General features: G+C 41.7%; 1 protein-coding gene across 3 annotated transcripts in view; it reads right to left on the minus strand.

Annotated features, from left to right (window-relative positions):
* PPFIA1 (PTPRF interacting protein alpha 1) overlaps positions 1 to 19,122 on the minus strand; it is a 124,101-nt gene that overhangs the window by 16,555 nt on the left and 88,424 nt on the right. Inside the window, exons 20-27 of one of the 3 annotated variants that reach the window (XM_054970190.1) lie at positions 9,565 to 9,646; positions 9,278 to 9,478; positions 7,325 to 7,387; positions 6,604 to 6,630; positions 5,613 to 5,788; positions 5,396 to 5,493; positions 4,228 to 4,403; positions 2,780 to 2,848 (exon numbers count right to left, since the gene is read on the minus strand). In XM_054970190.1, coding sequence (XP_054826165.1) covers positions 2,780 to 2,848; positions 4,228 to 4,403; positions 5,396 to 5,493; positions 5,613 to 5,788; positions 6,604 to 6,630; positions 7,325 to 7,387; positions 9,278 to 9,478; positions 9,565 to 9,646 — 892 coding nt within the window. The remainder of the gene's footprint in view (positions 1 to 2,779; positions 2,849 to 4,227; positions 4,404 to 5,395; positions 5,494 to 5,612; positions 5,789 to 6,603; positions 6,631 to 7,324; positions 7,388 to 9,277; positions 9,479 to 9,564; positions 9,647 to 19,122) is intronic. The other 2 variants (XM_054970188.1, XM_054970189.1) reach the window with 2 other exon arrangements.

A 19,122-nucleotide genomic window follows, 5' to 3' on the forward strand; every position in this document is an offset into this window, starting at 1 on the left:
CTCTGGCGGCAGGGCAGTGGACCGGAGCCAGGCGTGTCGACGCAGGACCACCGAAGTCGCCATCGAGCGCGCCGCGGAATCGGCTTCTGCCTGAAGGGCCTTCACCAAGTGGCGGCGATCCTCGGGGAGATCGGAAAGGTAAGAGGACAGCCGCTTCCAGAGGAACAGATTGTAGGACCCCATTATGGCCTGGAAGTTGGCAATACGGAATCCCAAAGACGCGGACGAGTAGACTTTCCTGCCCATGCCATCCAGCTTTCTGCCTTCTCAGTCCGCCGGGGCCGACGAGGAACCGGAACGGAACCGAGCCTGACCTTCCTCAGCCACGATGGACGAGGGTTTCGGATGACTGAAGAGGTACGGGCAATCATCCTGCTTTAAACGGTAGTACCTCTCTACCTTCTTTGCCGTTGCGGACACGGACGCCGGTGTTTGCCAGAGCGCGAGAGCGCTGTCAACGAAATCCTCCACAGGGGGAAACGCCACCGACGCGGGGGACCCGGAATACAGTGCCTCCAGCAGCTTACTCTTGGGCTTGGAGGTCGTGGAGGAGACGTCTATCTCCAGCGCGGCGGCCATCCGCATCATTTGCTCGGAGAACAGCCTGTAGTCGTCATTCGGGGACGACGAACGGGACCCACCTACGGTGTCATCCGGGGAAGGGTCAGAAGCCGCATCCGAAGAGTATTCTGACGGGGAAGCCAGGCCCTCCTCATCCTCGGAATCTGAAAATTCTGCCGGCGTTTGCGTCGGAACCGAAGTCCGGCGATCAACTGGGGCTGAAGGACGAGGCATAGGAACCGAGGAATGGACCAGCACGCTAGCCGCAGGAGGAGCAGGCGCAGGGTGCACAATCGGCTGAGCCAGAACGGAAGGCTGCGGAACCGAAGGATGCTGCAGGAAGGGCACGGACTGCTGGAACCAGGCCACAAAATCCTGCCAGGAGGCCATATTCCCCACTCCTGGGACAGACTGGCAAGGAGGTAGAGGAGCAGGTACCGGGGCAGGCCAGCGGAATGTTGCCGGAACCGACGAGGCGGACGGCATCGGAACGGAGGATTCCGAAGGCGCCGGGGCAGACGGCAGGGAACGCTCGAATGGCTGATATGGTTCCGAAAAAGGCGGGAACGACAGGAATTCCTCCGGAACCGACGGAGGAGGCGTGCAAGGAGGTGACGGGGTGTGGAGACTCACCACATCGTCAGCTATCAGGACCGGTCTGGGCGGAGTACCGGGAAGCACAGTTGGAGCCGGGGACGGAGCACGGCCCTTGGCCTTTGACTTGGCCTTGGCCTTTTTAGGCGGGGGCTCCGAAGAAGCCTCTGTGGCCGAAGTTTTGGACGAGGGCTTCGATTTGGATGACGGACGTTTCTTGGCCTTCCGACTCGAAGGACGATCCCCGGAACCGGAGTCAGATCGGGCCTCCGGAACGGGTTGCCCCGTCGGTTCCGATGGAAGCGGCTCTGGCGACTTACGAGACGGCGCCGGTGACGGAGCGGCGGAGCGGGGCCTATCTCCCGAAGAGCCCGATGGCTTGGGGGGGAGAAGGTTGGCATCCCACAAGAAGGCACGGAGCCTGGCCTTCCTATCGCTCCTCGCTTTCGGGGTGAAAGACATGCACACCGCACAACGCTCCACGACGTGCCCCTCGCCCAGGCAGATGAGACAGAGCTCATGGCCATCCGAGTGTGTCATTTTCGTTCCGCACTTCAGACACTTTTTAAATAAGGACGTCTGAGACATTTTGAACAGTATTCCCCGACAGATGGACACAAGAAAATACCGAACAGCACAGGAAAAAGACCAAGAAACTCCGAAGAGACGCTGAGAGACAAATAACGCTAGAGAAGAAGAACCTTTTCGACGGCGGCGAAAAAGGAACTGAGGGAATGCCGGGGACGTTCGGATATATATGCATTCAAAATTGGCGGGAACACCGGCGCGCATGCGCGGTGGATCCGAACGTCCCCTTCACATCTCTAAAAGCTAGAAAAATCTTTTCCGCGGCTGGCCTGCGCCTGCGCAGTCCCAATGTGGGGCTGCACAGAAGGACGAAGACGATCAAGCAGTTACTGCTGGCGCTGGCTCTCCAGAGGAGGGTAAACTGCTTTGAGTTCATTCTGCTTTATTTTATACCTGGAGATTTTGGGGGAAAGGGGCCTGAGGGGTGGTTGTTGCCTTCTGACACACTTCCGGTGATATTAGGGGGTGTGGCATATGTGAATGAGATATGCTAATGAGTTATGCTAATGAGTTCCTACAGTTCTTTTTCTACAAAATGACCCCTGATTTCAAGAATAAAAAGCTATTTAAATTTCCTTTGTTAATTAGATTCATAACCAGTATGTATGAAAAAGTTAACTAATGGAGGATTCTCTGAGAAATAGAAATGTTCTATCCACATTAGATCTTATGCTGAATTCCCGCCTTACAAATCAAGATACAGAAACCACTAAAGAGATACAAGTATAAATACCTTTGATCTCATTGAATCAACCGTGTCTATAAAAGGGAGATTGTTTTTAATCCTAGGTGCTTTAATAGCAGAGCGATAAAGAGATGAGATGCTCAGTTATGTGGCAAGCCCACTGCTGCATCTTTTTGCACTCTGTGTATGTGGGAAGGGCATATCTTATATACTGTTCACTTTTAAAAGCTTTGTGTAATCAAAGCCAAGATATGCTTCAGGATACCGTTATCTTATGATCTGTACAACTAACTTTTAGTGGTTGGGAGAAATGTAGCTTAAAACAAAACAACAAAAATAAATAAAACTCACTTCATCAAACCTTCTGTCTGTGCCGATAACTAGAAGGTTATTGAATTCCCTTTCCAACACAGCACGAGCCTAAATGAAAAATAATAAATGAAAATACTTGGAATACCATTTGAAAATCAAATTTATAAATTAAAGTTTAACAATGGCCACTAGGGCAAGCCGCTTCAGATTCGGGGTTCGGGAATCGCTTCGGTATGCTCTGTAAAGATTCGGGGCATACTGAAGCGAGGGGGGGAACTCCCCACCACCACCACCCACCCTCCCAGGGGCAACCCCTCTACCCCACCCCCCTGGGGAGACCTCTCCACCCCCCACCCAACCCTGGGGAGACCCCTCCAACCCCCACCAACTTACCTGGCGGCGGGAGGGTCATCAGCTAGGCAGCGGGCCACTGCCACCACCATGGTGGTGGTGGCGGCGGCACAAAGCAGCGCGGACTGGAGCCAGCCGGCTCCTCTGCTGCCCCCCGCCGCCACTCGAGCCTGTGTGGTGGTGGGGAAGGCCGGAGCCACCTCCTCCGGCTCTTCCTGCCCCTCAAATGGCCGTGGCATGCTGGTGGCTGGCAGCCATTTGAGGGGCAGGAAGGGCTTTCTCCGCCTCCTCTGGCCCTTCCTGCCCCTCAAATGGCTGCCAGCCACCAGCACACCGCGGCCATTTGAGGGCAGGAAGAGCTGGAGGCGGCGGCTCTGGCCTTCCCCACCACCCTGCAGGCTCGGGCGGCGGCAGAGGAGCTGGCCCGGAGCCACCGCAAGGTACGGGGGGTGATGTTTAAACAAGCCCCAAAGCTTTCCGAAGCATTTCCGAATGCTTCGGAAAGCTTTGCTACGGTATTCCGAAGCGGGGCCAGCATGCTGGCCCCACTTTGGGAATACTGAAGCTTTCCAAATCAGGTCCGTTTTGGGTATCTTTACCCAAAGCGAAACCCGAATAGCACAGCCCTAATGGCCACACATTTAGGCTGTATAATACTATAGCATTATCCACCTTTCGATCGGCTTTGCTTTCTGAAAATTTAAAGTTTTTAAAACGGATTCCATGCTATCTTTGTGGTCCCTAGTATCCAATCCATTGTTTTGGATGCTTTCTGTGGCTGATACACTTGGACACAAATTCATCATTGTGTATCTTAACAATTAAGTTTAATAGAGAAAAGTCAATCTAAACAGATGTGTCAGACAATGACATATCTGAGAAAATGTGAAAAGTTTCCCTGACAATTTTAGTTGTTGTAGATTTTCTGGGCTGTATGGCCGTGGTCTTGGCATTGTCGTTCCTGACATTTCGCCAGCAGCTGTTTCCCTGAGAACGTCAATGACTCCAAAAAAAATCTTTCAGTGTTAAAAAGTGGACAATTTATAAAAGCTTATTCTTTGCTCCTATTTTAGATACCACAGTGATCTAATTATGTCTACAAGAAAAACATCCAACCTCAATTCATTTAATGTTACCTGTGTATTCTGAGTGGGTATTTGTAATGAAAGAGCTAGTGCATTGTGATCAAAAGTTTCATCTAAGGCCAGAAGTGCTCCATGAACTCCACTTTCTATAAGATTATTTGCATATTCTTTCAGACCAATTGACACCACCCAGTGTATCATTCTGTCATTGCTCCAGACAAGGACATCTAAAGAGGGGGGAAAATTAAATGCTAAGAAGTCACAAAATAACCAACAATTTGTAAAAGTAGAAGACAAAAGTTGTGAGAACTTGAGCTACTTTTTGAGCTACTTTCGAGAACAGAGTAATCCCCCCTTGTGTGAACTCTCGTTCCATTTGCAGAGCGGCTTGCAGTTTTTTGGATCTAGCCCATACTGAGGAAGCATGAAGTCTATAAACTGTCAACTTTACACTCTGTCATAGACCGTAATGAATCTTGAATGAGGACCTTCAGAAACTGCACAAGAATATGCAGAATGGGAAGATCACCACCCCCCGCCCCCACCAAGCGCTTTTTTGGTTCCCCCGAAGACTGTATGAGAGAGGGTATATTTTACTCTATTTCCTACTCCTAGCTTTGCCCGCCCCCTCGCTGCCCTATGTGGCTTTTAGAGTAGCTCAATTGGGGGGGGGCAGGGAGAACTCTAATGTCTGCCCCACTGACACTTCGTAAGATCCAAGCCATAGTACTTAATTGAGCATGAATCAATTAAACCAATTTTGTATTGATCATAGTTGATATTGTTAGATGGATGTTATGAAATTTTTACAGCCCTTAATATAGATTTAATATAAAAGAAGAGTAACTTATTTTTGAATTTCAAAGAAATATAAAAACATTTTGGAATCTATTAAATGCATTTATAAAGAGTCAGGAATATTCATAATTAGCATTTATTGCAGTGCTGCGTCAGCCAGAACACTGAAAAGATACGCCTTTCATAGTTCAGCCTTTGTTTTTGTAAGTGCTTAAATAGAAACACAGCAGCTTTCTGTACTGAAGCAAGTGTGAGAAGAGACACTTATGCTCAGCAGACAAGGGCTGGAGCTGGGACACAAAGACCCTGCATTCAAGTAGAAAGGATTTCTAGCCATACATCAGTTTATTTTTCTACAGTAGGCTACAATTTCATTATACTGTTAGTAAACAGAGCCAAAATGAGGCAAGTAAATGATTACCTTTAACTTCATTCTGACTTTCTTCTCTTCTCCTTTCAAGTTCTTTTCGGTCATAATTTAATCTCCGCAGACACATAATGCCACACTGGAAGCTATTTCTGTTGACATATTTTTAAATTGCCATTAGGAAGTACACCTGACATGCTTACTATTTATTTATTCATTTATTTATAGTCTGCCTTTCCCACTATTAACAATAAGATTTACATCCACTTACCTGTGAAAACTGTCAACCATTTTAAGTTGCCCACGAAGGTCTTTTTTAGTTAAGTGGTCCAACATTCTTGCATCAACAAGACATTCCATAAAGTAACTGCGATACTGAGGCAGTCCTAAGCTGGGAAGCCATTCGTTGCCAATCCATTCATGGTTCATATCACCATAGGCTAAGGTCTATTTGAAGATGGAAAAAAGTTATAGTGCAATTTAAAATAAGGAACTTTTAACTATAGCCATTAGCCTGTGCCTTGTTTCACACTGAGTAGGGTTTATACTACTGAAAACCAGTGTCTTAAAAGCTTAGAGCCACTTCAGAGAGCAGCTGGAGTACACAGATGTTTGCTAAATATGTGAACTTTGAAGGGAGTAGACGCCAGTTTTCCAAATACTTAGGGACTGTGTGAGGCAGTAATTATCAGCTGTAGCTTCCTGGTTCCTTTCTATTTATCTTCTAGAAATTTGCCACCCTTTCATAGTTGACATGGTTACAATAGCAGACACCAATGAAACTCTTGTATACAGAGCAGCTGTCACATGAAGAAGGAAGTGGCTGCTATGAGGAAGATTTCAATCAAAAATATTTGATTCTGAATGGATTAGCCAGGAACTGAATACAGAGAAAGTAAAAAAAGTTGTAGGTACGCATTTTAGGCGTGGATTAAGCATATTGCTGATTTTTCACAAAATATTTGTCTTCTCTGTAATACTAGTTTGCACAAGCATCGTTGGTTAAGTTTCTGAACATTGCCGACCATACTCTGGCTGCAATCTACTTTGACCCCATGGTGACAGGTACTGGGTAAATGTTTTAAAATAAAAATAATCCAAGGAGCTACGTTACATTGGAACAGGACCTCTGATTTTGTATTCTAGCATCAAAGGACAGTTTCTTGACATAATTGTGACAAATTTCCAAAGAATATGCTTTAAGAGTAAGTTAGGATGTCAACTTCTAAGCTAGATCATTTTAAGAGAAAAAAGTCTCCAACCTGAGCCCAGCTTCCTTCCTCATCTTCCTGATGTTATGTAATTAGAAAAGCAAAAGAACACACAAATATTAGTACTTATAAGATTAGTAGTGCAAGTTCAAGGTAATAAGGCCATAATCTAGTGCACAGAAAGAGGCACTTAATCAAACAGAATAAGGCTGCAAACCCTGTTAAATATGCACTAGACAGACTTCTCAATATCAGTTTTATGGCTGCCTGGATTGTGGAACCTTTAGTAAATTTATCACAGCATTCAACATTGTACGTAGCCTTTTCTGAGATTACAGCCATATTGCAAAGACACAACAATGACATACTAATAATTTAAGAATGCAAGCATCATGCGTTCAAAGTTCTGTACGGATGCATTTATAATCATAGAAAGTAAACAACGTACTATTTGCTTTTTCCACACAAGAAGCAGCTGTTAGTTATAAATTCAAGTGAAAGATTAAAGTATTTTCACACAACTCAGAAATTAATGCATAGGCTTTGCCTACAATACAATTGTCCCACCTGACCCCCCCCCCTTCCCTCTTTGTGGAAAAGCATTTTATAGTACGATTTATAAGTTTCAGAGAGGGTTAGTAATTAAAGTCAGTCATAACCCCCGCCCCCAAATTGATTACGTTAATACCACTCTTTTCAGAGGCACATGATACAAGCACTCAAGAAATGGGAAATGCACTGCAAAAACAGAAGCTTCAGTGCTATAACTAACCGTTTGTGGAGTAGATGTAAGATTTTCCATTTCTTCATGTGTTACCCAGACATTTCCTGTCGTCTAATATGACCCCATAGTGAACCAATCACATCCAATGAAAGGAAAGCAGTAACAAAGAGGAAAGGTTGCAGAATATATAAGCAACAGGTACATATAAGGAGCAGGCATGGGCAAAAGCAATGGTTTCTAGATTGTTAAATACAGACTGATGTAAGATGTATACCTACTAGCAAACATAATTCCCATCTAAAACTAATTTAACCATGGTTCAGATGCACAGCCAAATCATGCTTTTGATGCTACCAAACGAGCTTTGAAGGAATTTTGGGCTTATGGCATTCTTTCTTCCATTTCCCTCCTCTACTTGCATGCCATGACCTATTTACATGTCTGCTGGCTTTCAGCAAAACCAAAATTTGCTGAACTATATATATCAGCCATTTCTTGAAAACCTGCAATATAATTAATTAGCCCATGACATGCAAAAAAAAGGAGTACATGAGAGAGGTTCCTTCCAAGCTTTTTCACATAACACCAAGCCACGGTTGTCACTACTTTTGAACCATGCTTCAGTGTACAAAGTTATAGGTTAAGCAAAATTGGAAACTACTGCTTGCAATATGGCTTAGACATATACTGAGCAACTCCAAAGAAGATTCTTTTGAGGCACTTCATTTGCTTTTATCCAATAACATCATTTTGATCTATATAATCTATTCTTCTAATGACACACAACTTAATTTCTTATGTCCTTGCCTAAAGCAAATTAGGGAACCGCCTTTCAAGACTACATTACTTCTCAAATAAAATATAACCTTATTATAAAACCATAACATAGGTAACAATACTGGTTTGGTTTAAAATGGTCCCCAGGATCCTAAACTTATTTCATAAATACAAGTTTCCTTGATCCTTCCAAGTTCTTTTTCAGTCACCTTTCTTTCTAACTAGTCTACAAATACAACAAAGTATTCCCAAGAGACAGTCACCATATTCCTTCTCTCCAATTCAACAAGTGAGATCTAGACAGAGATTTGCATCAGTCTGTACATCTACATTGCAGTACTGATACAGGCCTCAATGGACCTGGTAGATGCCTATCTTTATGCAGATGGGATGCCTATTCCAATCTAGGGTCACTACCAGTTGTATGTAACTACAGCTAGGAGCATGCTCTTATTTTAACAATAATCTATATTCTGAACTTTAAGAAAACTTAACAAAGAACTTGGTAGCACTTTAAAGGCTGGGAAATGTTATTGCAACATAATCTTCTGTGAGCCAGTGTCTTGCATCTGACAAATAAGCTCTGGCCCATGGAAATTTATGTAACAGCGAGTCTGTTATTCTTTAAATGTCACAATACTGCTACTACTCTGGAGCTTATCACTTTTAGCAGGCAAAATAATAAAGTGGGCAAAAGAATATAGTGAGCAAACAACCTGAATGATAAATCTTTTTACCCTCCCCCACAATATACAAGTACAATGGTAGCCTCATTAGTCTACCAATTTAAGGAGAACTACTTCCGTATTTGAAACTTAGGCAAAAATATTTTCTTAAATAGCTTCCTTGTCAAGCAAAAAAATAAATCAGTGTTTAAAAGGTTTTATTTTTGGATAACATTCTCAGCATGCTCATAATGATGGATCCACCACAGGACTCCAATGGTTCTTTGCAGACTGGTACGTCTTTCCTTCAATTTGACACTTGCTGTGTGTCCACATTAAAGTGTTTAGCTACTTAATTTTTTAAAAATGTCCTATTTGCAAAGCGTTTTAGACCGCTGGTTTTACTTTATGGAACAGTCAGTTTGCTTTTCTTGATCTTACTTTTTATGATACAATATTTGGCTTTCCTGATGAAGGCCTACATATTAAAATAAATGAGAAACTAGTGAATTAATTAGCGTTCTATAAAATATCATCAATATCTTCCAGCATTTCTTACCGTTCTTGATGTAGGAGGAGCAGATGGACTTGTTAGTGACATGATTTCTTGAATGGCAAGTCGCAGCTTTAACCTATGTAGAGGATTGCTGATTCCAATTTCACGCTGTATTTCAGTATCGGATAAGGCTGACATAATAGCACCACTTTTCACATTTGCGCGGCAAGCAGCTACGTACCAGGCGGGCATCCCAACCCATAACTGGCAATGAGAAAAATGTGTTGAGCATTATCTACAGATGGGAAACTTTGTTGTGTAGTGACCAATACAGTAAAAAGAATCCTTACTTCTAACCAGACAACCACAGTGGGGCCATCCCACTGTGCAAAGGGCAGCCCTTGTCTCCTGGCTTCTTCAAGCAGCTCATGCCTAAAAATGAGAACAAAATTTAACTTTTAGTAAGGTATACTTCAGCATATTTGCCTTTGCTGATCATCTACAGCAATAAGACAAGCACAGCACAATATTTATAGGTGCTACAGAGCCATGGAAAGCACACTGCATGAGGTGAATACATCTTTAAGCTCATTAGTATAATGAACAGAGCTCTTCCCTTTGAAAGCAAATTCCATCACATTTCTGAAATTCTCAGTTTAAAATATTTATTGTGCACAGCTGTGCTATAACAGCATGATGCAGCAGAGAACAATTCTTCAGTATAAATGGTTTAAGTTTACCAACTCTGAGATATTGGAATGCAATTTTAAATAAACACCATTAATGGTTTGTAAGCTTAGCACTGATTTCTTATACTGAACTGTTTCAGAACACATATTTGGGTTATTTCACTTTATTAAACATCAAAAGATATATGAAACTCCAATTCAATTCCATAACAAAGTTGATTTTTTAAAAAACTCTCCACTGTGCACATGCAGTGATATTGAATCTCACAAGGAAAAGAAAGCCACTCATAAGACAAAGCCTCACCACTACTACACCGTAACCAGCAAGCACTCCTCTGCCATGCTTACTTTTTCAGTGATTTTCTCACTTTAATTTCCATTCTATTAAAAACATTTAGACTAGTACACACATTTTTTCATTACTGCATTATGCATCTTTTGCATGAACTTATGTTCCATGTATGCAGGCTAAGGAAAGTCTGTAGCCAGTACAGCTGATGTTACTTGTTCCATTTTTCTAAAACTCTGAGCTTAAAAGGAGCCTTTTCATTGCAACTTTTCTAGTGAGTAACCCCTTGCAGGAGATTTTGAAAAGTTTTCTTTGGCGCACAATAACTTGCACAGATTCACACAGAATGCTTCCCAAAATAGCAGGACCTCTTTGACTAAAAAAAGTGTATTCCTTGGAACAACATGAAACATAAACACATGAATCTGCCATATTCTGAGTCAGACCACTGGTCTATCAAGGTCATCTGTTCTGGCAACAGCTCCCCAGGGTCTTGTATATCACCTACTAACGGATCCTTTCTGGGGATGAGGATGATGAAATCCAACACCCTGTCCTCTTTGGCATGGGAAGGTTGGTGGTAGAAGCTGTGGAGTAACTGCTGAAGGACCACCAATAAGGAGGCAACAACATATGAGGGGGGAGCAGTCAGGGGGCACAAAGCTGCATGCCCTGGACTTGACTTCAGTTATGGAGAGGGGTTTCAAGTCACCCCTCCCTGCCTTCTTCCATTGGAGGAGAAATGCAGAACGAAAAGATATGTGGGGTGGTGCCAGGAGACCCCCAAACGGGTGCTGCAGTGGGCTGCAGCCTCTTCAGAAAGAGGGCAACCAGAGCAGTGACAGGAAAACATTCATGAAAATGCCATGGTGGGCTGCAGCCTCCTTGGAAGAAAGCAGAGCTGTGCAGCAAGGGAGGCCGCCCTGGGAGGCACTGCATTGGGCTGCAACCTTCTCAGGAGAAGGACAAGCAGCATGAAGAGCCATACCTTGAGGCAGTGTGGTCATCCATGTTCCTTCGGAGAAGAATGGAACCATAGGGTGGGCCGAGTCTCTGGACACCCTGTTAACTGAACATGCCAAGGACTGAGCCTGGGATCTTTAGCATGCAAAGCAGGTGCTCTACCACTTCCTGGTGCTATGCATGGCAGAGGAGGATCAGTAGTTGCCAGAAAGCTGATTTTTAGGGAAGATAATGTGTCTTCATCTTGAAGAACATTATTTTTTTTTTTGAAAATTTTTTTATTGGATTAGGATCAAATGTTTACACATTACAGTCAATATTCCCATTTCCCAATTTCTAACCCCCTCCCTTTCCCCCCCCCATTTTGTTGACTTCCAACAGTTTTCCAACCCTTTATCCCTTTTCCCTTACTCTTTATATATTCCTCTATCTAACAAATATATATTCTCCCTTTATTCTAAGCAAGACTTCTTTAACTATTTTTGATACTCTGTACCCTGACTATGAGTCCCTTTTTCTATAATGGATAAACAATTTATCCCATTTCTCATTATTCCACTTTCAAATATTTCTATATATCATAAACTATGTAAACCATACATTCATATAAATCAACCAATTTAACTTATACTCTATATGTTATTCATTCTATCTTCTTCTTTCTATTTTAGTTATATTTGTTTACATTAGTATTTCTCTTCCCCTTCAATCATAAGTCTATATATGATATCAATCAATTTGACTCATATACAGCTTCATATAAACATATTCGGTTTGGTACACTGTACGGAATCAAAAAGAAAATATTATTAGTTAATCAATCCTTATAGTTAACCCTTATGATTAATTGTTTTCTATCAATATTCTATTTATTATTCTATATATATCAATCTAATATCATAACTGCTTAGAAATTCTCTTTTACCTCTTCTCCTCCCCGGTAAAGTCACCCCCCTCTACATTTTATTGTACTTCAGTAGTTCTCAAACTGCCACAGTTCTCCTCCCACCTCCCATTTCTTCTCCAAATATTGTTTCAGCTTCTCCCAGTCTGTGTTAAACTGTCCTGAGTCCAGGTTTCTCAATTTTCTTGTCATTTTGTCCATTTCTGCCATATACAGCAATTTGTGGATCCAATCTTCAATGGTTGGCACTTCTTGTATTTTCCATTTTTGCGCATACAAAAGTCTAGCTGCTGCCGTCATATAAAATATCAACGTCCTGTGATGGGCTGGAATTCCCTCCATTCCCAAGTTTAGTAGCAGGAGTTCTGGGTTCTTATTAATTTGAAATTGTAAAATCTCACTCATTTCTCTTATTATTTCCCCCCAGAACTGCCTAGCTACCTCACACGTCCACCACATATGGTAGAGGGAGCCCTCATGCTTCCTACATTTCCAGCATTTATTAGAAGTATTCAAATTCCCTAGCGCAATCTTCTTTGGTGTCATGTACCAACGGTAAATCATTTTGTAAATGTTCTCTTTAATACTAGTACATGTCGTTGTCTTCATTGTAGTCTTCCACAAGTATTCCCATGCCTCCATTGTTATTTCTTTATTGAAATTTATGGCCCATTTCACCATTTGTCCTTTAACTATTTCATCCTCAGTATACCATTTCAGCAGTGCTTGGTATACCTTAGATATTCTTTTCTTGTCCTCTTTAAAAAGGGTCTGCTCTAGTTCCGAGTTTTCTGTTCGTATACCTCCCTTTACAGAGTCTGAGTTATATAAATCTCTGATCTGTCTATACTGGAACCAATCATAATACGGTGATAGTTCCTCCTGAGTCTTAATTCTGAGTTTGGATTCTTCAGTTCTAGTTATTTCTTTATAAGTTAAACATTGTTGCTCATTATCAACAGCTCTCGGATCTATCACCTCATAAGGAACTACCCACAAAGGGGTTCCTTCTTCCAAATAAATTCTATACTTCTTCCAGATTATATATAAACTTCTCCGTATATAGTGATGCAGGAACATCGAGTTCGCCTTTACTTTGTCATGCCATAAGTATGGGTGCCATCCAAATATTTTTTTATATCCCTCTAGGGCTAGTAATTTCTTGTTCTTTAGCGTCATCCACTCCTTCAACCACACCAAGCAAATTGCGTCATGGTAAAGTCTTAGATTGGGCAGTTGCATTCCGCCTCTTTCCTTTGCATCTTGTAAAACTTTCATTTTCACTCGAGGCTTCTTGCCTGCCCATACAAAGTCTGACATTTTCCTCTGCCATTTTTCAAATTGCTTAGAGTCACTGATGATTGGTATTGTCTGTAGCAAAAACATTACTCTTGGTAACACATTCATCTTAACTGCTGCAATCCTTCCCAGCCATGACAAATTTAGTCTGTTCCATTTAATCAAATCTCTCTCTATCTGAGTCCATAGTTTTTCATAGTTGTTTTTAAATAAGTCTATATTCTTAGCAGTCAGTTCGATTCCCAAATATTTCACCTTGCTTGTTACTTCACAATCCGTTATTTCCGTTAACAATTGTTGTTTCTGCTTAGTCATATTTTTGCATAGTATCTTTGACTTCTTTTTATTGATATAAAAACCTGCCAAGTCTCCGAACTCCTTAATCTTATCTATCACTTTTGGCATGTTCTCCAATGGGTCTTCTACAATTAACATTATGTCATCCGCAAATGCTCTGACCTTGTATGAATAGTCCTTTATTTTAATTCCTCGAATTTCTTCGTCTTGTCGTATTTGTATCATCAGGATCTCCAATACCAAAATGAACAGCAGTGGAGACAACGGGCAACCTTGTCTTGTTCCTTTACTTATAATCAGTTTCTTAGTCGCTTCATCATTCACCACAATTGCTGCAGTCTGGTCTCTGTAAATTTCCTTAATTGCTCTAATGAATCTTTCTCCCAATTGTAGCTTTTCCATAGTGGCAAACATAAAGTCCCAGTTTAAATTATCAAACGCCTTTTCAGCATCAACAAAGAAGAAACCAACCTCTTTGTCACAACGCTTGTCATAATATTCAATAGCATTAATCACTGTCCTTAAATTGTCTCTGATTTGTCTGTCTGGCAAAAAGCCTGCTTGTTCCTCCTCAATGACTTCCGAAAGCCACCCCTTCAGTCTCTCCGCCAGTATCTTCGCAAAGATTTTATAATCATTATTAAGTAACGATATAGGTCTGTAATTTTTCACATTAGTCAAGTCTTGGCCCTCTTTGGGGATCAATGATATATTCGCTTCATTCCAGGTATCTGGAATCCGCTGGTCCTTTAAAACTCCATTGATCATCTCTTTTAGGAATGGTGCCAGTTCATTGGCCATTACCTTATAAAATTTCGCTGTAAGTCCATCTGGCCCTGGCGCCTTTCCTAGATTTGCAGATTGTATTGCGTTGTTTAGTTCCTCATCTGTTACTTCACTGTTCAGTTTATTTCTCCAAGCTTCCGAAATTACTGGAAGTTTCATTTTCTCCAAATACAACGCTATTGACTCTTTATTTACCTCTTTCTTATTATACAACTTAGCGTAGAATTTGTAAAAGGCTCTACTAATGGTAGTCTGTTCCAAATACGTTTTATTATCTTCACAAATTCTGTTTATTATTTTCTTTTCCCTTCTCTTCTTCAATTGCCATGCCAGATACTTCCCAGGTTTATTTGCACCTTCAAACGCTTTCTGATTCAATCTTTTAAGATTCCACTCCAATTCCTTATTATTCATTGCTGTTAACTGTTCTTGAAGTATTTTAATTTCCTGATATAGTTTCTTTTTCCCTGGTCTCTTTTTTAACTGTATTTCTTTGGCTTTTATTTTCTCCTCAATCTCTTGTCTTTTCTCCTCTTTCTTTTTTCTTACTTTACCATTTAAGTCCATTAGTATGCCCCTTATAACCGCCTTATAAGCGTCCCAAACTTTATCAGTTGGTACTTCTTTATTTACGTTGTATTGTATGAAGAACTTTGTATCTCTTCTCAACATCTCCATATTCTCTCCTTCCTGTAGCAAGTCCTCATTTATTCTCCATGCTTTCCTTTTTCTCCTTTTCCCTAATTTCCACATGATTGGATTATGATCTGAGCCTACCATTATTGATGTTCTCAACGAGAAAGTCTTGCTTTTACGTCTTATGAAAATGTTAACAACTTTATTTCATTCTTTTATTTCATTAATACTCAACCTCCTTAGGAGATCAAGATGGCATCCACATGGAATGCTCCCAATTTTTCTCTCTCTCATACACATACATACATACACACATAGAAACCAAACTCTGTAAAGTGGGTTAGGTTGAGAAAAAAATGACAGAATGACTGGCCCAAAAAATCACAGAATGTATGGCACAAGCAGGGATTTAAATTTAAATTTCCCCTGGAAGGGTCTCATGCTAACCATTACACCATACTCTTTAGTAAATGCTGTTAATGTTTATGTTGCAAGAAACAGCATCCTTTCAATAGTACTACTAACATTTAATACAAGTCTATCTTTACCTAAAAATATTTCCCCAACACATCACACATCCATAGTCTGTGCAAGTTAATTAAAATAAACTTACCCTGATTTTGCACTACCACACCAAATGGTAAATTAAAAAGGAACAAAGCAATGAATGAAATAAAATGTAAAAGAAAGATTTTTTAAAAACTAGCATTCACTATGGACAAAAATGGGGGAAAACGTGCACTAATAAGGAAGATAATTACTGAACTTGGCTTGGATCCTCACCCTTTCTTCAGTTTCCACCATGCTGTCCTCCAAAGCACAGATGGTTCTCTGCTGCACAGCATGTTCCTCTGATGCTAGGTGCTTTCTAACTCATTGATAGATGCTAGTCTGCATGAGTAAAAAGTGCTTAGCAGTGGAGGAACATGATGTGGAAATGGAAGAATTAGAATTCAAGCCATTGAAAAGAGCAAGAATGCCTCCGTAACATTTTCAAAAAATAAACTTCAGAAGAGATATGAGCATATAGCTGTACCTATTTACTATAGCAACTCAAAAGAGTTTTACTGGAGTGGCAAGCATTTTTGATATAATATAATCAGCATTAATTTTAAAAATTCTAATAGTTTTTGTGTAGAAAATCTTAAAAGTATAGGTAATATATTGAGGAGCAAGATACAAGTTCAATAGCACCTTAAAGACCAACTATTGGTCCCAGAGCTCCCAGATGAACATGGCTACCCACCTGAAACTAGCAATATGTTGAGGAAACAGATTATTAGCATCAAGGACACAAAGGAGATGAGAAGGAAAGCAGGATGAATTCAAGCAAGAAAAGAGACTAAATCCTTTTAATGAAAGAAAATATACGTTCTACAGAGGTAGACAGTATTTTGATACTTTTTAGAAGAGATAGTAAACATTTAAATATAGAAGCCACTTTAGCTGCATCCAGATTTAATCATAAGTCAGATTTAACATTATACCAAACAGGCTTACATGCATTCTTCCTCTGTTGCCACAGATTAATCCTGTAGGCTAATCATAGGCCAGTTGTCATGTGGATACAAAACCTGTAACTGTTGTTCATCAGGTTCTTCTGTGCAGGCACATATTGGGACTGCACATGTGCATAGGCCTGCTGCTCAGGAGATTTCTATAGCTTTTTAAAAGCTCCATTAGGGGCCACTTCTCCCAAGTCACAAAGATACCTATTTTCCTGCCTAAATGACTACATGACTAATGAGAGCAGTGACCCCTTCCCTTGGTTCTCCTTACCTGCTGTGAACTACAACTGGTTCAGCCAGAGAGTTCACAGCAGGGCAGGAGGGAGGGATATGGGCCTGCACAGAAGAATTCGATGAAAAATAGTTACAGGTATATACAACCCTGTTTTCATCGTCGTTCTCTTCTACTGTCCACATTGGAGGAAATTTCCAAGCTACACACAATAAGGAGGCAAGGAGAATCTCTCAAACAACTACAAAAGTATGACGAACCAAGATTGGACATGAAACACATTGCATCATAGTCAGAAACATTTAGTTAAAGGCATATATGCATATGTACACCCTAAAATGCTAAAAAACCTTATGCAACCATCTTGCAGTATACAGTTAACTTATATTCTTTCTTTCATGTAAACAATGACAGCAATACAGCTCTTGCCACTGCTACATCTTGTGATGTGTCAGCATTTACTGCATAGTCCCTTACAAAAGTGTCTGAGGAAGACCATGTAGCTGCCTTACAAATTTGGGATACAGGCACACCCCTCAAGAAGGCTGAAGAGGATGCTTGAGACCTAGTTGAATGTGCCCTGACCGGCAATGGACATTCTACACCACCTCCTGATATGCAGTTTGAATAGCAGACACAATCCACCTAGAGACTGTTTGCGCAGATGCATGCTTACCCTTATTTGGACCCCCAAGGCACACAAACAAGTGAAGATCAATATGAAACTCTTTTGTTCTGTGTAAATAAAATGACAACACTCTTTTAAGGTTCAGAGAGTGAAGCGCTTTCTGCTTTTGACCCTGGGTTACGGAAAAACACAGGTAATGAAGTATCTTGGCTTAAATGGAAGCACAGTAAGACCTTGAGTAAGAAATGGGTCTAAGGACCACCCTGTTACTATGAATTTTAAGGTAGGGAGGGTCAGACCTTAGTGCTGACAATTCACTTAACTTGCCTGGCTGAAGTGATAGCCTTTAGGAAGATCACTTTGAGCAACAATAATTCTAGAGAATAAGCTGCCAGAGGTTCAAATGTGAGCAGCATAAGTGGGACAGGACAAGTGAGAGGGACCACTGTGGGACAGGGGGTGACACAGGTGAGTGCAGGTTAAATATTCCTTTCAGAAACTGATGACAGGTTTGATGCGAGAACACAGTTTTCCCTTCAACCTGTTTGTGAAAGGCCGAAATGGCCACTAAGTGAACATTGAGGCTAAACCCTCAGACTTCAACATGCATAAGTACTCCATGATATTATGTAAGGAGAAATATACGCCTGAGCCCAATGGAGAAAGCATTTCTATTTGGCCTTGTAGGACAGCCTTGTTGATGGTCTCCTTGCATTAAGCAGAACTCTTTGGACCTCCAAAGACAGAGTTAGGTCCCTGTGTGAATGCACCATGCTCTCAGGAGCAGTGCGCTGGGGTTGTAGCGGTACACCTCCCCGCAGCTGAGTATGTCCAGGGCCAATGGCAGTTGTATGTAAGTCTGTTTGGATAGTTCTCGTAACTTTGGTCACCAAATTTGCCTGGGCCAAAATGGGGCTATCAGAATGCAATCCGTGTTGTCTTGCTGTAGCAGCCTGGGTATTAGGGGGATTGGCATGAACATATAAAACAGCTGCCCTGTCCATGTGTGCTGTAAAGCGTCCCCTATGGACTGGGGATCGCTCCCTGCCATGGAACAAAACACTGGGGACTTGGCATTGGCAGCCGTAGCATACAGGTCCACATCTGGAACACCTCACCGGGCAAAAATGTGGTTGAGGTAGGTTTTGTTTAGTGACCACTTGTGATTGGCCCCTAGGGCCCTGCTCAGGACATCAGCTCTGGAATTGTCCAAACCAGCAATATGGATGGCCTGTAAAGAGTTATTGTTGCCAGTGGTCCAGTTCCAGATGGCAGTAGCCTCCACACAGTAGCCTCTGGCAGTGGTATTGTCAGACTGGATTTGTACATACAGCTATGAAAGAGCCAACAGCAAAGTGGATGGCCTTAAGTTCTAATACATTAATGTGTAATGATTGGCCTTCAATTGACTAGTGGTCAATCTGACGTAGCTTGGTACCGTCTCACGAACCAGTTTTGTAAGACCCTCATATTAAGGCGTGCAAATGGAACCACAGTTGTAGATGCTGCCAAATGGCCTAACAATCTCTGTATTCTCCATACAGGCTGAAAATGATTCTTGGAGTCTACTGATACCAGTGATTTGATGGTCTGAGCCCTATCAAGTGGTAGATAGGTCCTTTTGTACACAGTCAAAGACTGCCCCAGTATAAGTTATGTTTTAGGAGGGTTCTAATT

This window comes from Eublepharis macularius, chromosome 2 (genome assembly GCF_028583425.1).
Source record: "Eublepharis macularius isolate TG4126 chromosome 2, MPM_Emac_v1.0, whole genome shotgun sequence".
Taxonomy (NCBI): Eukaryota; Metazoa; Chordata; class Lepidosauria; order Squamata; family Eublepharidae; genus Eublepharis; species Eublepharis macularius.